This window comes from Jaculus jaculus, chromosome 10, assembly GCF_020740685.1.
Source record: "Jaculus jaculus isolate mJacJac1 chromosome 10, mJacJac1.mat.Y.cur, whole genome shotgun sequence".
Taxonomy (NCBI): Eukaryota; Metazoa; Chordata; class Mammalia; order Rodentia; family Dipodidae; genus Jaculus; species Jaculus jaculus.
Genome location: NC_059111.1, coordinates 73,262,197 through 73,277,325, shown reverse-complemented (window position 1 = coordinate 73,277,325; position 15,129 = coordinate 73,262,197). Strand labels below are relative to the sequence as shown.

Genomic DNA, 15,129 nt, shown 5'->3' with positions numbered 1-15,129 from the left:
TCTTTATTGCATTTCTTCTCTTTAAAAAGTTACCATTAAATGATGATAATTTGCCTTACAGTTCCTATTCCAGAAAGTCACCATTTGTAGTTTAAAACCTATCTCAAGTAAATAATAGCCAAGATACAAGCAGAGCTAGACAGGTCCACTTTGCAGTCTTCTAAGGACTAAGATGATGTTCTTTCCCTATTGTTTACATTTTCTTTCTTTTATTTTTCCAATATGTACCATAATTTTTGTAAATAAAATTATCCTGGAGCTGGAAAGATGGCTCAGTGGTTAAAAAACACTTGCTTGCAAAGTCTGCAAGCCTACATTAAATCCTCAAATCATCTACATATGTAGGACACAAAAAGTAGTGCTAGCATCCCTTGCATTTGTAGAGGCAAGAGAACCTAGCATGCCTACACACACATGCATATGACCGTGTGCATGCACACTAATAAAATAAAATTTTAATGAAAGAAAATTATTCTAACATCATCTACACTGGCATGTGTGAAGTTGAAATATGAGTAATGTTTGTATTGTTGCTTTACTGCCTGAGCATTTGTATTATAGGCCTGATACCAACAAAATCCCTTCATTGTACCTGAGCATGGTGTAACACACCTTTAATCCCAGCTCTTTGGAGGCAGAAGTGGGAGGATTGATGGTGAGTTTGAGGCCAGCCTAGAACTATAGTATGAGTTCCAGGTCAGCCTGTGAAAGATTGAGACCGTATCTTGAAAAAGAAGAAGAAATTTTAAAAAAAAGAAAAGGAAAGTGGGCTGGAGAGATGGCTTAGTGGTTAAGGCGCTTGCCTACAAAGCCAAAGGCCCCAAGTTCAATTCTCTCTTACCCACATAAGCCAGATGCAGAATAGGTTGCATGCATTGGAGTTCATTTGCATTGGCTAAAGACCCTGGCGTGCCTATTCTCTTTCCCTCTCTCTATCTCTATCTGCTCCTTTCAGATAAATAAAGGAAAATAAATACAAAAAAAGAAGAAAAATTTCTCCTTGTTACATGGAGTCATTTTGTCAACATTTTTTCCTGTTTCTGGAAATAAAAAAAAAAATGGATACAATAAGAAAATTGGCTAACTTAAAAAATATACATTCTAAAGCTGGGAGTATGGAATATGTTCTGGTGTGCATGGCATGTAATGTTACAAAAACTTCATTGCCTAGGTAGACATTAACATCTAGTGAGCTATTATTATGCCAGATACTAAAAGATACTAAAAGAGTTCAAGAAATAGAAAGGAAGACCTCATTTTTTATAACCATTTTGAAAACTGGTATTTTTCCTTTAAAATAAAATATTTTATTATATATTTATATATATATATATATATATATTATATATATTATATATTATATATAACAGGTCACTTCCTAAACACAAGTATTTAAACTTTTCTTTCTTAACTTTAAATATGGTGACCCACATAAACAAAAAGCTATTCGAGCCCCTTGTCCTCAGACCAAAATTAAGGAGCTAATAGTGCACATTATGTTTAATCTCAGATATTCTCATTTTTTATAAGTTCCTTTAAGTTCGCCTTGTATAATGTGTACTTTCTATGTTTAGGTTGCTTCAAGCCTCTGGAAAGATCAGGTTACTTGATGTTGGCAGCTGCTTTAACCCATTTCTGAAGTTTGAGGAGTTTTTAACTGTTGGCATAGACATTGTACCTGCTGTAGAGGTATGTAATTTTATTTTCAGACTTGAATATTTTACACATGCATTTACAAAGAAAAAGCACTTTCTTTTTATTCCTAAAATAGAAAAGATGTGTTTACTATTTAATAACTAATAAATGATTTCTATTTAAAACTAATCTTATATTCTGGAAAACTTTTGAGCATTTTGTTAACCAGTAATTATGTGACTACTAACATATTTTCTTATTAAAAAAAGGGATTCTTGGGCTAGAGAGATGTCTTAGCAGTTAAGGCACTTGCCTGCAAAGCCTAAGGACCCAGTTTTCTACTCCCCAGAACCCATCTAAGCCAGACATACAAGGTAACACATGAGCAGAAGGTGCACAAGATGACACACACATCTGGAGTTCGATTGCAGTAGCTAGAGGCACTGGTATAACAACTCTCTTTTTAGTAAAAACAGGAAAAGAAAGGGATTCTCCCACCCCAACATGCACACTATATTCCCCTAGGACCTGGAAGATTAGCTGGTACATTATTTTCTAAAAGAACAGAATACTGCCTTTAAGCTAGGTTTGGTTCACCACCATCTCCTAGTCTTTTTAGTTTTCTTATTTATATAATAGGGTTAATAATGGACCCTATTCCATAGGATGTGACATATCCCTGGGAAAAATATTTAAACAGCATAACATTATATTATATTAATTATATAATGAGTACTAGAGAAATATTTACTTTTGTTTTTCAAAAATTTCTGTGTTAAGATTCTCCTATGATCTGAATCTTTTAATTATGTCATTTTGATAACTGTCTAGATTGAATTTGTCCAAGTAACATTAAGGGATAAGAAAAACACTATAGTCATTATTATCTCTAATTTCTAAATATAAATACTTGTTCTACTATAAAGTAAGTATTCTTAGTTTATAACTTCAGGGTCTGTTGTATCATTGGGAGTTGTAGGATATTTTTGGTTGGTTGGTTGGTTGGTTGGTTGGTTTTTTGAGGTAGGGTCTTGCTCTAGCCCAGGCTGACCTGGAATTCACTATGTAGTCTCAGAGTGGCCTCAAACTCCAACCTCTGCTCCAGAGTGCTGGGATTAAAGGTGTATGCCACCAAGCCCAACTCTAAGGGGCTGTAGTTTTAGCTTTCAAATGGTTTTGGACATGGATTCTCTTCCTTTCCTTCAAGACATATGAGATGTTCTTTAAGGATGGTTGAGACATGATAATACTTTATTCAGAACTCCAGGTTTAAATGTTCTTTTTAAAATATTAAGTTTGTGGTTGTGGGCTTGGGTCACTTGGTAAGAGAATTTGCATAGCATACACATCACTCTGGGTTCACTCTCTACTATCACATAAATTGAGTGTGGTGGTGCTGCCTGAAGACCTAGCACTTGAGAAGTAGAGGCAGCAAGATTAGAAGGTCAAGGTCATTTATTTATAGACAAATCTGTAAATTATCAGCTGAACAGTAATTCTGGATGGCAAATAAATTGCTATATCTAAGATAGTACAGTGGTCTAATCATATTTTAATAGTTCCATAATTCTATAGCCAAATTGAAAACAAACAGAAAAGACTTAATTATCCTGGGCTGAAAAACAGAAACCAGATTTGTTGTCTCTCTATCTAAAGCCAACTACAAAATGGACAAAACATATAAACCAGTTTAAATTACATTGTGTATCATGTAATGAAGGAACTAAAGGAACCTCTGCTGTTACACTCCAGCCTGGAGAGAGTGTCCAGTTATGGGTAAAACCCAGCAGATTTGAGCTGAATCCCTGAACTATAGGGATGGAATGGCAGAGCCCTGAATCTTAGGAGACTAAGGCAGTTACAGTGTTTAAGACAGAGAACCAAAAATGAGAAAGCTGCAAAGTAGGAAAAAAGTACTTGAGGCTAGAGAAAGACTGCTGGAAAACATTAAAAGTTGCAGTGCCCAGCACTCATGCAGGATGTGGAAACAAATAGTACCTGCTCCCACCAGCCACATTGTAAAACTCAGGATTCATAAGATGTTAGGTAAAATACACAGAAGGGCCATTCCTCAATAGTGAAAATAATGCTTAGAGTGAACACTGTTTTAATCTCACATAACATTTTAAAGAAAAATTTAAAAATGAAAAATATAATCAACCAACCTAAGTGTCTCAATGTCGAATCAGAACAAAGCCATAACTATCAAGAAACTACTCAACTTACCATCCAAGGAAAGAAGTACATCACAGAACACTGTGCCATTCTCCCTAGGGAGTCTCATTGACTATGCTCTGGTTGTCTGCCCACTATCAAAACTAGGGAGGCATTAGTGTATATCTGTTAACAGTGATTGCTACATGATTAGCTAACTAATTCTCTATCACTGTAAGACAGCCTATATTTGCTCAGAGTTGTAGTGGTTCCAGTCCCCTATAGAACACATTGCTTTTGAGCTTAACACACAATGGCAGGAATGCATGGCAGAACAAAACCACCCACCTCATACCAGGAATTAGAGGAGAGAAATAAGTGGTCTCCAGATACCACAGTACTGTCAAAAATGGCCCTATAGGTTCATATGTTTAAGCAGCTGGTAGCACTGTATGGGGAGGTTATGGGACCTGGGTGACAGAAGTTAGTAACTGAGGAACGATCTCTAAGGGTTACAGCCTCCTATAAGGTCCTTCTTCTTCTTAATCCTGCTACAGTGAATAGCTCTGCCACATGCTCCCACTACCACCAAACTGTTGCATAGTTACTTCCCCACCATAATGGACTCTACCCTCTGAAACTGTGAGCCAGAACATTTTCTGTGTTCATTTGTTTCTGTCATATATTTTGGCACAGTGACAAAAGTGACTAAAAAACAGAGTATTCTGCCAATAACCAGGAAATTTCCAACCCCCTCCCCCATGGGTGTGCCACTCCTAGAAGCAAGCCTTTACCACATTGACCTTTGGAGAACACTGAAAACGCATGATAGTTTTTTTCTTGCTATTTTTCCTATAGAGTTGTAGTATCCAGCAAATTATTTGTTGGACTTTCCTTGGTCATTTGACAGTGTTAATTAAATTCAATACATATTTTTAATTCAGGAATTAACTTTTTAATACAGTAGTTCTAATATTACTGTTGAAACAGTTGATGTTAAAATGCCATTTTAGTGACCTTAAAAACTGTTGGCATCCTTCTACTTTTATAAATTTTATAATGCCCGTTACATTTTGTCACCTTTCTATCATTGTGGCAAAATACCAAAGAAAGTCAAGTTTAGATGGAAGGTTTATTTTGGTTCAGGGTGTCAGAGGTTGCAGTCCAAAGTCAGCTGGCCTCCCTTATTTAGGCCTGTGGCAAGGCAAAAGAATATCATGATGGTGAGGTAGGGGTGTGTGTGTATGTGTAGAGAGACACACACAAAAAATAAAATGCATGGATGAATATAGATTTTTAGATAATTATAAACATAGATGTGGATAATTTTTTTTTCTCAAGAGCAAACCTTGGCTGACCCATTTCCTTCAATTAGGCCTTACCTTCTGCATTTTCTGTCACTTCCCAATAGTCCATTCAACTCTGTATCCATCAGTGGATCAGTTTATTGCCAAGATTAGATTACTGATGTTCCAGCCACCTGCCCTCCTCTTAACATCCAGGGATTGTAAGCCTTCAGAACATGAGCCCTTCCACACCCAGAAATACCCTCTATGGGCAAACATTTTATTAGTTATTTTTATATTAACCTGTTTTATGCAACTAAATAGTTGTAAAAGTAAATATAAATATGACTAATTAGATTGTAAGTTTTTATCCAAATTAAATTTCAACTAACCTTAAAGATTTTTAAAGATATGCTCTATATTATTTTTTCCCATCTAAGTATTAATAAGACCCAATCCTGCTTAACTTCCAAGATCATATGAGATCAGGTGCATTCTGGGTGGTATAGCTATAGAACATTATTTCTGACTTCAAGTTATTAGGCATGAAAAATTTTGTGGTGTGTGTTAGAGATAGAATGAAAATGAATATAAAATATAACTATAAATTTTCTGGATAATTACTTCTGAGATTTTTATGAGTATAAATTTTGGTTGAGCGTGGGTTATAGTGGCTCATTTCTATAATCCTAGCACTTGGGAGATAAAGGCAGGAGGATAAGGAGTTAAAGTTCTGAGCAAATTTGAGGCCAGCCTGGGTTAATAAGACATTATCTCAAAAAATTAAGAAATGGTGAAATGTATGCAGACTTAACCTTGAAGGAAAAGTACATAACCAAACTATAATTGTACTGTAAATCTGTGAAATATGAAAATTTTTTGTTTAAAGTGTGTGTGTGTGTCTGTGTGTGTATGTAAAAAGGTAGAAGTATCTTGTAATTGTGTTTTTAGTTCATTGTTTTTCTTTATACGAGTTAAGATCTAGCCTCCTGAGTACTGGGACTAGCAGGCATGTACCCCACATACTTATTAAAGATTTTTTTCCAAATATTTTATTTTATTTTTTATTTATTTATTTGAGAGAGAAAGAGGGAGGGAGGGAGAGAGAGAATATGGGCATACCAAGGCTTCCAAGCCATTGTAAACGAACTCCAGCTGCATGTGCCACCTTGTGTGTATCTGGCTTACATGGGTCCTGGGGAACTAAACCAAGGTTCTTTGGCTTTGCAGACAAGCGCCTTAACCATTAAGCAATCTCTGTAGCCCCTTTTGATATGCATGTACCTACACACCCATTAATATGCCTGTTTTTCCTTTCTACAGAGTGTATATAAGTGTGACTTCCTGAACTTACAGCTTCAGCAACCACTGCAGCTTGCACAAGACGCTATAGATGCATTTCTGAAGCAGCTGAAAAACCCTATTGATTCTCTTCCTGGAGAACTTTTCCATGTGGTGGTTTTCTCTCTTCTCCTTTCCTATTTTCCATCACCCTATCAGCGATGGATATGCTGCAAGAAAGCCCATGAACTGTTAGTGTTAAACGGTTTATTACTTATCATCACACCTGATTCCTCACATCAGAACCGTCATGCTATGATGATGAAAAGCTGGAAGATTGCTATAGAGTCTCTGGGCTTTAAACGCTTCAAGTATTCAAAATTTTCTCATATGCATCTGATGGCATTTAGGAAAATCTCCCTAAAAACCACAAGTGACTTAGTTAGTAGGAACTATCCAGGGATGTTGTATATTCCTCAGGATTTCAACAGTGTAGAAGATGAGGAATATGCTAATCCTTCCTGCTATGTCCGATCAGATGCAGAAGATGAGCAACTTGCGTATGGTTTCACAGAGCTCCCTGACGCTCCGTATGACTCAGACTCGGGGGAAAGTCAAGCCAGCTCTATTCCCTTCTATGAGCTAGAGGATCCTATATTACTTTTAAGTTAGTACACAAGCAAAAAGCCTTTTCAATCCAGACTCCTATGCTAATAACATACACTAATTGGAAATACTAACATGAACTCAGTACTTTTAAAACCTGGTTTGCATTGAAGAAATGCAAGATTTACAGAGTTTGCTATTTTTTTCTACTTCCGGATTTCAAAATTTATTCTTCTATAGGAAGCTTAAAAGTTTCATGTAGAGAGTGCTCCAACTTCTGTTGTAGCAGAAACCACTGTTACTTAGCATTTCACATGAAAATAGAAAGGTACCTTTTTTCCCTTTAGTGCTATGAAGTGAGATGAAGCATAATTTACTATGTATTTTCCTTTACAGTTGTTCAGTGTTGACTTTAAACCATTGTGTTGAGGAACTTTAAGATATGTAGAAAGCTGTAGATTGCACTTTGATGACTCACAATTTAAATATTTCACGAAATAGATTGGTTTAGTTTTTTTGTGATGCACTTATCTTTTTCTTTAAATTGTTACCTGTTAAAGATAGACATTTTCTGTTCAGTGTCATCTGATGTTCCAATATATCCTGAAGTTTTTAAATTGGTAATAACTCTTTCCTTTTTTCTTATGAATCTCATTTGGCAACATCAGACCTTGGGAGAGATTTCTCCAAAGTATGTATTTTTTTTAATCTCATTAGCACGTATAGTAAACACCATTGCCAGAGTAGTTCTTTCATAACTTTTCGTTAAACAGTTTGGCCTTGGTGTAAGTATATTTACCTGTGAAAGTTCACTTTAAGTTTTTAAAATTTAAATTTCATATAGAAAATTTTCTACCTAAGCAAGAAACAATGTATACCACTCAATACTGACTGAAAACCCCTTTGTGAAAGGGTTTGCACTTGTAAAAGACTTTATGTTCTTATGAGACCAACTTTAGTAGGGTCCACACCTTTCCATTCATGAGGTGCGCACTACAAGTCTGGAATTATATTAAACTTTTTTTAAAAAATTAACCCTGTACTGATAATCTAATTAAATGATCTCGTCCTTTCAGTATCCTAACTTCTTTCTAATCCCTATCAGAAAATTTTCTTTCACTATCTAAACCATTAGTTGGCTGTGGGAAATTTTCCCTTTCCACATTGATATGCCTTTCTGCGTTTCTGAATCAGAAGCAAATGATTAAGGAGAATATATGTCCAAGCAAGACAAGTTTAAACAGCTAAGAACATTTGTGCACAGTGTCTTGTCAGCCAGCATTTGTCATGTAAACTATCATTTTTAAGAGTGCCACTGTGTGGATTTTTTTCAAGTGGTTATTACATTAAAATTACCTCATACTGAGGTTTTTGCACTGAAATATCACAGTTTCAGATTTCATGGTTTGTGTGGGTGTGTGTGTGGGTGTGCAAATATATGAACACACACATGTATGTGTGTTTAAAGGAAACTTGCATTTTCAGTTGTTCCTAAATATCATAAGCTGCACTACGTTACTCTAGTGAAATTGATGTTTTGTGCTTATTGTGAACTGCTTTTGTTAATTTTGAATGTCGAATTTTATTTAGAAATATAAAACTTATCCTTTAAGATGTAAGTGTTGAGTATGTGTATCCAATATTTCAAATTAAGTTTGACACACTAAATTAATGAAAATAACAAGATTATAATTAACCTTTAAAAAGTCAGCTGTTTAAATGCAATAAATACTGGTTGTTCAAATATACCATAAATAACCTGAAATTATTCCCTTAATTTCAATAGTATAACAATCCTGTAATAATAAAGATTGACTTATTTTTCTAGTTAGGCACTACAGAATCATGTCTCATTGCTTCCTTAAAAGAAAAAAGGAAAAGATTGAAACCTGTGTCCAGAATAATACGAAACTGTATTTTGATGGTATCCCTCTTACCATACTGGCTTTTTTATTTGTTTGTTGTTGTTGTTGTTGTTGTTGTTTATTTGACTAATTGCATTCATAAGAGCAAAGGAAACAATACACCAAATGAAAACTTTGAAACTAAATTAAAACAGTGCTGTTGGAAGGTTGGTCTAAGGATGACCTTTGAAACAGCTTTTGTGTTACAGATAAAATGTTGGTGCTATCAGTTCTTCTGTTTACAGACAGATGTTGGTTCTGCTTATGCCTCAAAGTGTGCATGATGTATTTGAAGTAGTTCTTTTAAAAAAATATCTTTATAAAACCTACTACCACTTAGTAGAAATTTTGTTCGCATTTGTATCATTGTCCATTCATCTTACTTAAATTAGGTTGACACAGGACTTACACCGATACATATTCCATTAAGGCCATATCAGTATGTATACAAGTGTAGAAACAGCAGTCATGGCTTGGGGCCAGATTATGTTTTTAATGACAAATGAACTTTAACAAGTTTTCATACTGTATGAGTACTTGAAATATTATTTATTGAGATTATAAATAAGGGGCCTCCTGTCACACTCAAAACATTTTCTCCAAAAAGAATTTATGTTTTAAGAACCAGTGATAATCATATGGTTAGCTCTTTTAGGTTCATGAACAGATCACAAACAAGGTTTTCCCTTAGTTGCCAAGTGGTGGGAGGTAGCATACCTGAAAATGTATGTTTGTGTGTTGTATTTTTTCACATTTTGTGAACAAAGCACATTTATTAAAAATTTTAAATTTTCTAATATTCTTTGTCTATTACTTACAAATGTCAAGTTTTGGGGATTTTGGTATACTTCACAAAATGACTTAGGACTTGACTTTTAGAATATTTTTAAACAATATTCATTAATGCTGGGCATAGTGGTGCATGCTTTTAATCCCAGCACTTGGGAGTTAGAGGTAGGGGGATTGCTGTGAGTTTGAGGCCAACCTGAGAGTACATAGTGAATTCCAGGTCAGCCTGGCTAGAGTGAGACCCTACCTTGAAAAACAATATATAAATATATAGTGTTTATATATTATGTATATATTTGAGAGAGAGAATGGGTGCACCAGGGCCTCCTGCTACTGCAAAGAAGCTTCAGTTGCATGCACTACTTTGTGCATCTGGCTTTATGAGGGTACTAAGGAATGGAACCCCAGGCCAGCAGGCTTTGCAAGCAAGTGCCTTTATCTGCTAAACCATCTCTCCAGCCAAACTTTTTAAAATTTTGCAACTACATCTCATCTAATCAAATATATTTATCTTATAAATTCATTCCCTGAGATCCAGGAAACTTGACTGATGGCCCCATTATCTTGCATTACCATATTGTTTATGACGATAACAGCAAAAATTCCAATTCACTATGTCACCCATATGTAAAAAACTTTCAAAGATAATGACATATATGACCAGTTAATATAGTTAAGTATATCTTTTCTTTTAGGGAAGCATTCAGTATTATGTAAGATTTTTAATTAATTGACAATTGTTTGTATTCCACCATATTACCATATGCTGGGTAAATAAAATACATTGGGATTATCACAATCTCCTGCTTTCTTGGATCTTATCATATAATAGAGAAGATAAGCATTCCTTATGTAACATTTGTATCTAGAAATGATTACCTACTGAACTTCGCCCATTTTTTATCTTACAAAAATTGAACAGGAGATAAAGATAAAATGGAATTGGAATGGGTACAGCTTTAAATCCACACACAAAAATCTGATTAGCAAATTGCAAACATTGTGTGTGAGAAGGATGTATTATTGGTGTCATAAAAGGGAGCAGGAGAAGGTGCAACTGAGCTTTTGTTACATTTCCTACACTTTTCTGAGCACAGTGTAGCAGTAATATTCCTCAGTAAAAAGCTGGTGGTCTGTAGGTTAAGGTTTGAGCACCAATATAACTCAATGATAAGACAATATGCCTAGCGTGTTTGATGCCCTAGTTTCAGTCCTTCCAACTCAATGAAAAAAAAAGCATAGGTTTCTTCTCAATGTTGCAAATTATTAGATAGCAAAGATGGAAAACAAATTATTAATCAAAAAATACAATAATACAAAGTTTTCATGGAATGATTTTATTCTTTGCAGTGCTTTTATTATAATCTTAATATTAGTCACTAATGATAAAAAAAAACATATTTACAACAACTGTAATATGGCTCCTCAGAAATATTAGTGGTGCCCTATCCTATGCAATACTCAAAGAACAGGCATACGACCACAGCTAGCGATTGCATTATTTAAGGACCTGTACTTGCTACAGAGAAGAGAAATGCTACTTGTGTTTCAGAGAAATGCAAATGTCAACAATTGAATTTTTTCATTTTCCTTAACTTTTGCTTTGAGTATATCCTAAAATTGCATGGTGTGTCCTAAAAACTTGGTTCACATGGTAAGTAATTCACGTTTGTTTGCGTTTTCAGTGTGTGTTTGTATGCTTTTGCTTTTTTTTGCAAGGTCTCATTCTGTAGTCCTGCCTGGTCTTGAATTTATTGCTTAAATTCGCAGCAGTCCTCCTGTCTCAGCCTCCCAAGTGCTGGTATTCCATGTGTGAGCCACTATACCTGGCTTAAAGTTTAAAGTAAGATTCTTGGGACTGGGGAGATAGCTCAGTGATGAAATGTGCTTGTTTGCACAGCCTGCTGGCCCAGGTTCAATTCCCCAGCCAGCCACTCTAAAGCAGGATGGGCATTTCTTTGCAAGAGACCCTGGCACACCCATACACACACACACATAGACACATACAAATGAACATTTTTGAAGTAAAATGAGATATTGGGCTGGAGAGATGGCTTAGCGGTTACGTGCTTGCCTGTGAAGCCTAAGGACCCCGGTTCGATGCTCGGTTCCCCAGGTCCCACGTTAGCCAGATGCACAAGGGGGCGCATGCATCTGGAGTTCGTTTGCAGAGGCTGGAAGCCCTGGTGCGCCCATTCTCTCTCTCTCCCTCTATCTTTCTCTCTGTGTCTGTCGCTCTCAAATAAATAAATAAATAAATAAAAATTTTTTTAAAAAATGAGATATTTCTGGCAACAAGAGTGATAACATATTCAATAGAAAGAGTGAAGTAGTGTTCCAACTTTGCATTTTCATTTTTTCTTTGTGTGTGTGTATGGGTGTGTTGGGGTCTTTGCCCTTGCAAATGAACTACCAGAGGTTTGCACAAATTTTTGCATCCAGCTTAAGTGGGTTGGCTTGGGAGTTTAACCCTGGCTGGCAGACTCAATCACCTTTAACCACTTAGACATTTCCCTAACTCCTCGAGTTTTATTTTCAAGCATTTTACCTTTGCTAAGTTTTTAGAACGATCCCCCCCCACCCCCCCGCCGCCCCGTGCTTTTGTGCAATATTGTAAAGCAGTTTTGTTTTCATTTTGAGGTAGGGTTTCATTCTAGTCTAGGCTGACTTTGAACTCTCTATGTAGTAAGTATGTAGTCTCAGGATGGCCTCGAATTCATGGGAGTTCCTCTACCTCTGCCTCTCAAGGGTTGTGATTAAAGATGTGCGCCACCACGCCCGGTTTGTAAAGCAGTTTTATGTTCTTATTTTTAAATGGTCATGAACTCTTTTTCCACATCTTAACAATAACCATTACTGGGTCTTTTGTAGTATTTAATGTAGCACATATTCCATGTTTTTTAAGTTAACTGTTACAAAATATATGCCATAGATATTGGCTGAATAATTGTTTAATGCCATTAATTGCAAAACTATAAAAACAAATTAGTTAATATTGTTGGAGTGGAATGCCTGTGTAATGTATCAAAAATGTAGGGACCATTGCTCAAATGACAGAGCAATGTTTGATGTTTCCTACATTTGGGCCTGTTTTCTACTGTTTAAAGAGAAAAGCCAGGAAAATATACTTATATCCTTCTGTTGCATGTACATTCTGTATCTTCTGAATTCACTTGTAACCCAATACAATAGTGTCCTAACATCAGCACTTTTTCTGCAGCCCTTTTAGCAAATACAGGGCAGAATCTATCAAGAAGGAAATGATTGGTTGGAACAGAAGAAACACATGAAGCTATTACAGAATCCACATTTTAGTCATTTCCATTTCCCTTCAACCCTAGACCTCAATTTTTTACACAGTTAATTTTATTCATTATGTATGTCTGTCATTTTTCTTTGAAGGAAAGCAGTGTAGAACATTGTGGTCAATAGTAGTTTAGTTCTCACCCATACCCCATTAGCACATCTTTATTTAAGTCTCAGAGATGAAAATATGATGTAATAATAAGAGTCATAAAAAAGCAATCACAGGGATGGGGAAATGGTTCAATGGTAAGTGCTTTCCTTGCAAACATGAGTTCCCAGGTTTGCATCCCCACAACCCATGTAAAAGCCAGACACCAACACTGACATAATCCTATTTTGAAAATTGTCGGGGAGAGGAGAATTTCCCATTAGCTCATAGGCCAATTAACCTAGAAAACGCAGAGCAGTAAAGAACCAAGACCCTGCTTCAAGCAAGGAGAAAGACAAGGCTGAGACCCACAGTCCTGTAACCTTCTCATGCATGTTTCAGCATGTGTGTGGTGCACTCACACATACCAAAACAATCATAGTTTCCGTATTGCCACAGGACTTTTCATTAGGAGTCTAAAAGATATTATTTCCCCTGAAAAGTAAATAGGTGATATCTGAGCAGAAGAGAGGGCAGGCAGGCTAAATCCTTGGAGCCTGCCTACAAGGAGATGCCTATGAAACTGATGCATGAAGAAGACCCAATAGCTGCCTCGAAAGGGAGCTTTATGATGGCTGACCCAGGCAAACCACCAGCTCAGATGAAGTACCAGAGGGCAGGCTATAAGGGCTACAGTGGGACCTGGGAATTTGAAAGAAGATACATTTGTGTTTTTTTGTTTATTCATGGTAAGAAAGGTGGTGATCTGAAAGTTGTATAACCAGAAGTTTCAAAGTGTGAAGGGTCCTCGGGGGGGGGGGGGTGCTGGAGGTAGGTGCCAGGTGGAATGAGGGGATACAAAATGATAGTTTGGATGTCATCAGGCCATCTTGTCAAGTTTACTTGTGACATCCACTGAACTATTGTTTACCAACTTGACACTTAAAAAAAGCTCAAGTCTTTTAAGGAGCAAATCATTTCCAATATAAAATCTCAAGTGTAAGAAGCAACATTTTAGCATCATTGGTGAAAAGACAGTATAAGAAGTGGATAGTACCAAAACCACATTAATCTCATTTCTTGCCCAATATGAAGCATGACATTCAAAAGGGACTCTGGGTCATTGTGACATGATTTTAATAGTTAATTTTCACTCAACTAGACTTTGCTGCCATCTTTTATAACAGGGCTAAATATTCCATCAAAAGATTTTAAAACATGATCTAAATGTAGATACAGGACAAGATGGCTGAATAGAATTGTCAAGTACCTCCTCCAAGAAAGAATCAAAATAGCTGCTGCATAGCTGAATTTTGAGAGGAGGGACAATGGAAGATGACTGGAAATGGGAAAGAGAGGAAGTAAAACCTTACAGGCTTCAGAGAGCTGGGGCAAGAGTATTGCAGGGAAAGCAAGGAGTCCAGAATCTGTACTGGGGCTTAGGGGATAGACGAAGTGGGAGCAGGGGAAGGGATGGAGAAGGAGGGATGGGTGAGGGTTAATCAGAATTTAAGATGTTATGAATAAGCCATGTAGAAACCTATTTCTTTGCTAGCCAGTAACATTGGAACTGAGCTGGAACCTCCCTGTTGACTATGTGTCAGAATGCTGGAAGGAAGTTTGCAGCATGCAACCTTTTAGAAGTCACCAACAGTGTTAACCAGAAGTGGATCCTTCAAGCCTTAGCGCTTGCCAGCCAGGACAAATTGGCAACTGGTGCAATAGTGGCATGTATGTTATGAGGAAACAAACTGCCCTCTGATTGGACTGGAGATTCATGCCACGAGAGAGAATACATGCCTGGTAATGAAAACCTAGGCAAAAGACAGGGAGGTCATGAGCCCTAGGGGAGTACAGTTTCTCTTTTCAGATGGTGGTGATCACTGAGGTTAGTCAAAATTATAATAGTACTGAGAAGTAAGAGTGGAGTGTTCAGCACTAAGTGAAACATCTCTATCATATCCTCCAAGGCTCATGGTCCACTGCAGAAGAGGTACAGAAGGAATGTAAGAGCCAAAGGAAGTAGGACTGCTTATAGTGCTGTCTTCCAAACACAAAATGGCGTTGATGTTCATGATCT

The 15,129-nt window shown here is 36.5% G+C and overlaps 1 protein-coding gene across 1 annotated transcript in view; it reads left to right on the top strand.

The window, feature by feature from the left end:
• Positions 1-9,663, top strand: part of Bmt2 (base methyltransferase of 25S rRNA 2 homolog) — an 83,640-nt gene extending 73,977 nt beyond the window's left edge. The window contains exons 4-5 of the mRNA XM_004671588.2: positions 1,575-1,689; positions 6,399-9,663. Coding sequence (XP_004671645.2) covers positions 1,575-1,689; positions 6,399-7,028 — 745 coding nt within the window. The 3' untranslated portion in view covers positions 7,029-9,663. The remainder of the gene's footprint in view (positions 1-1,574; positions 1,690-6,398) is intronic.
• The last annotated feature ends 5,466 nt before the right edge of the window (positions 9,664-15,129 follow it).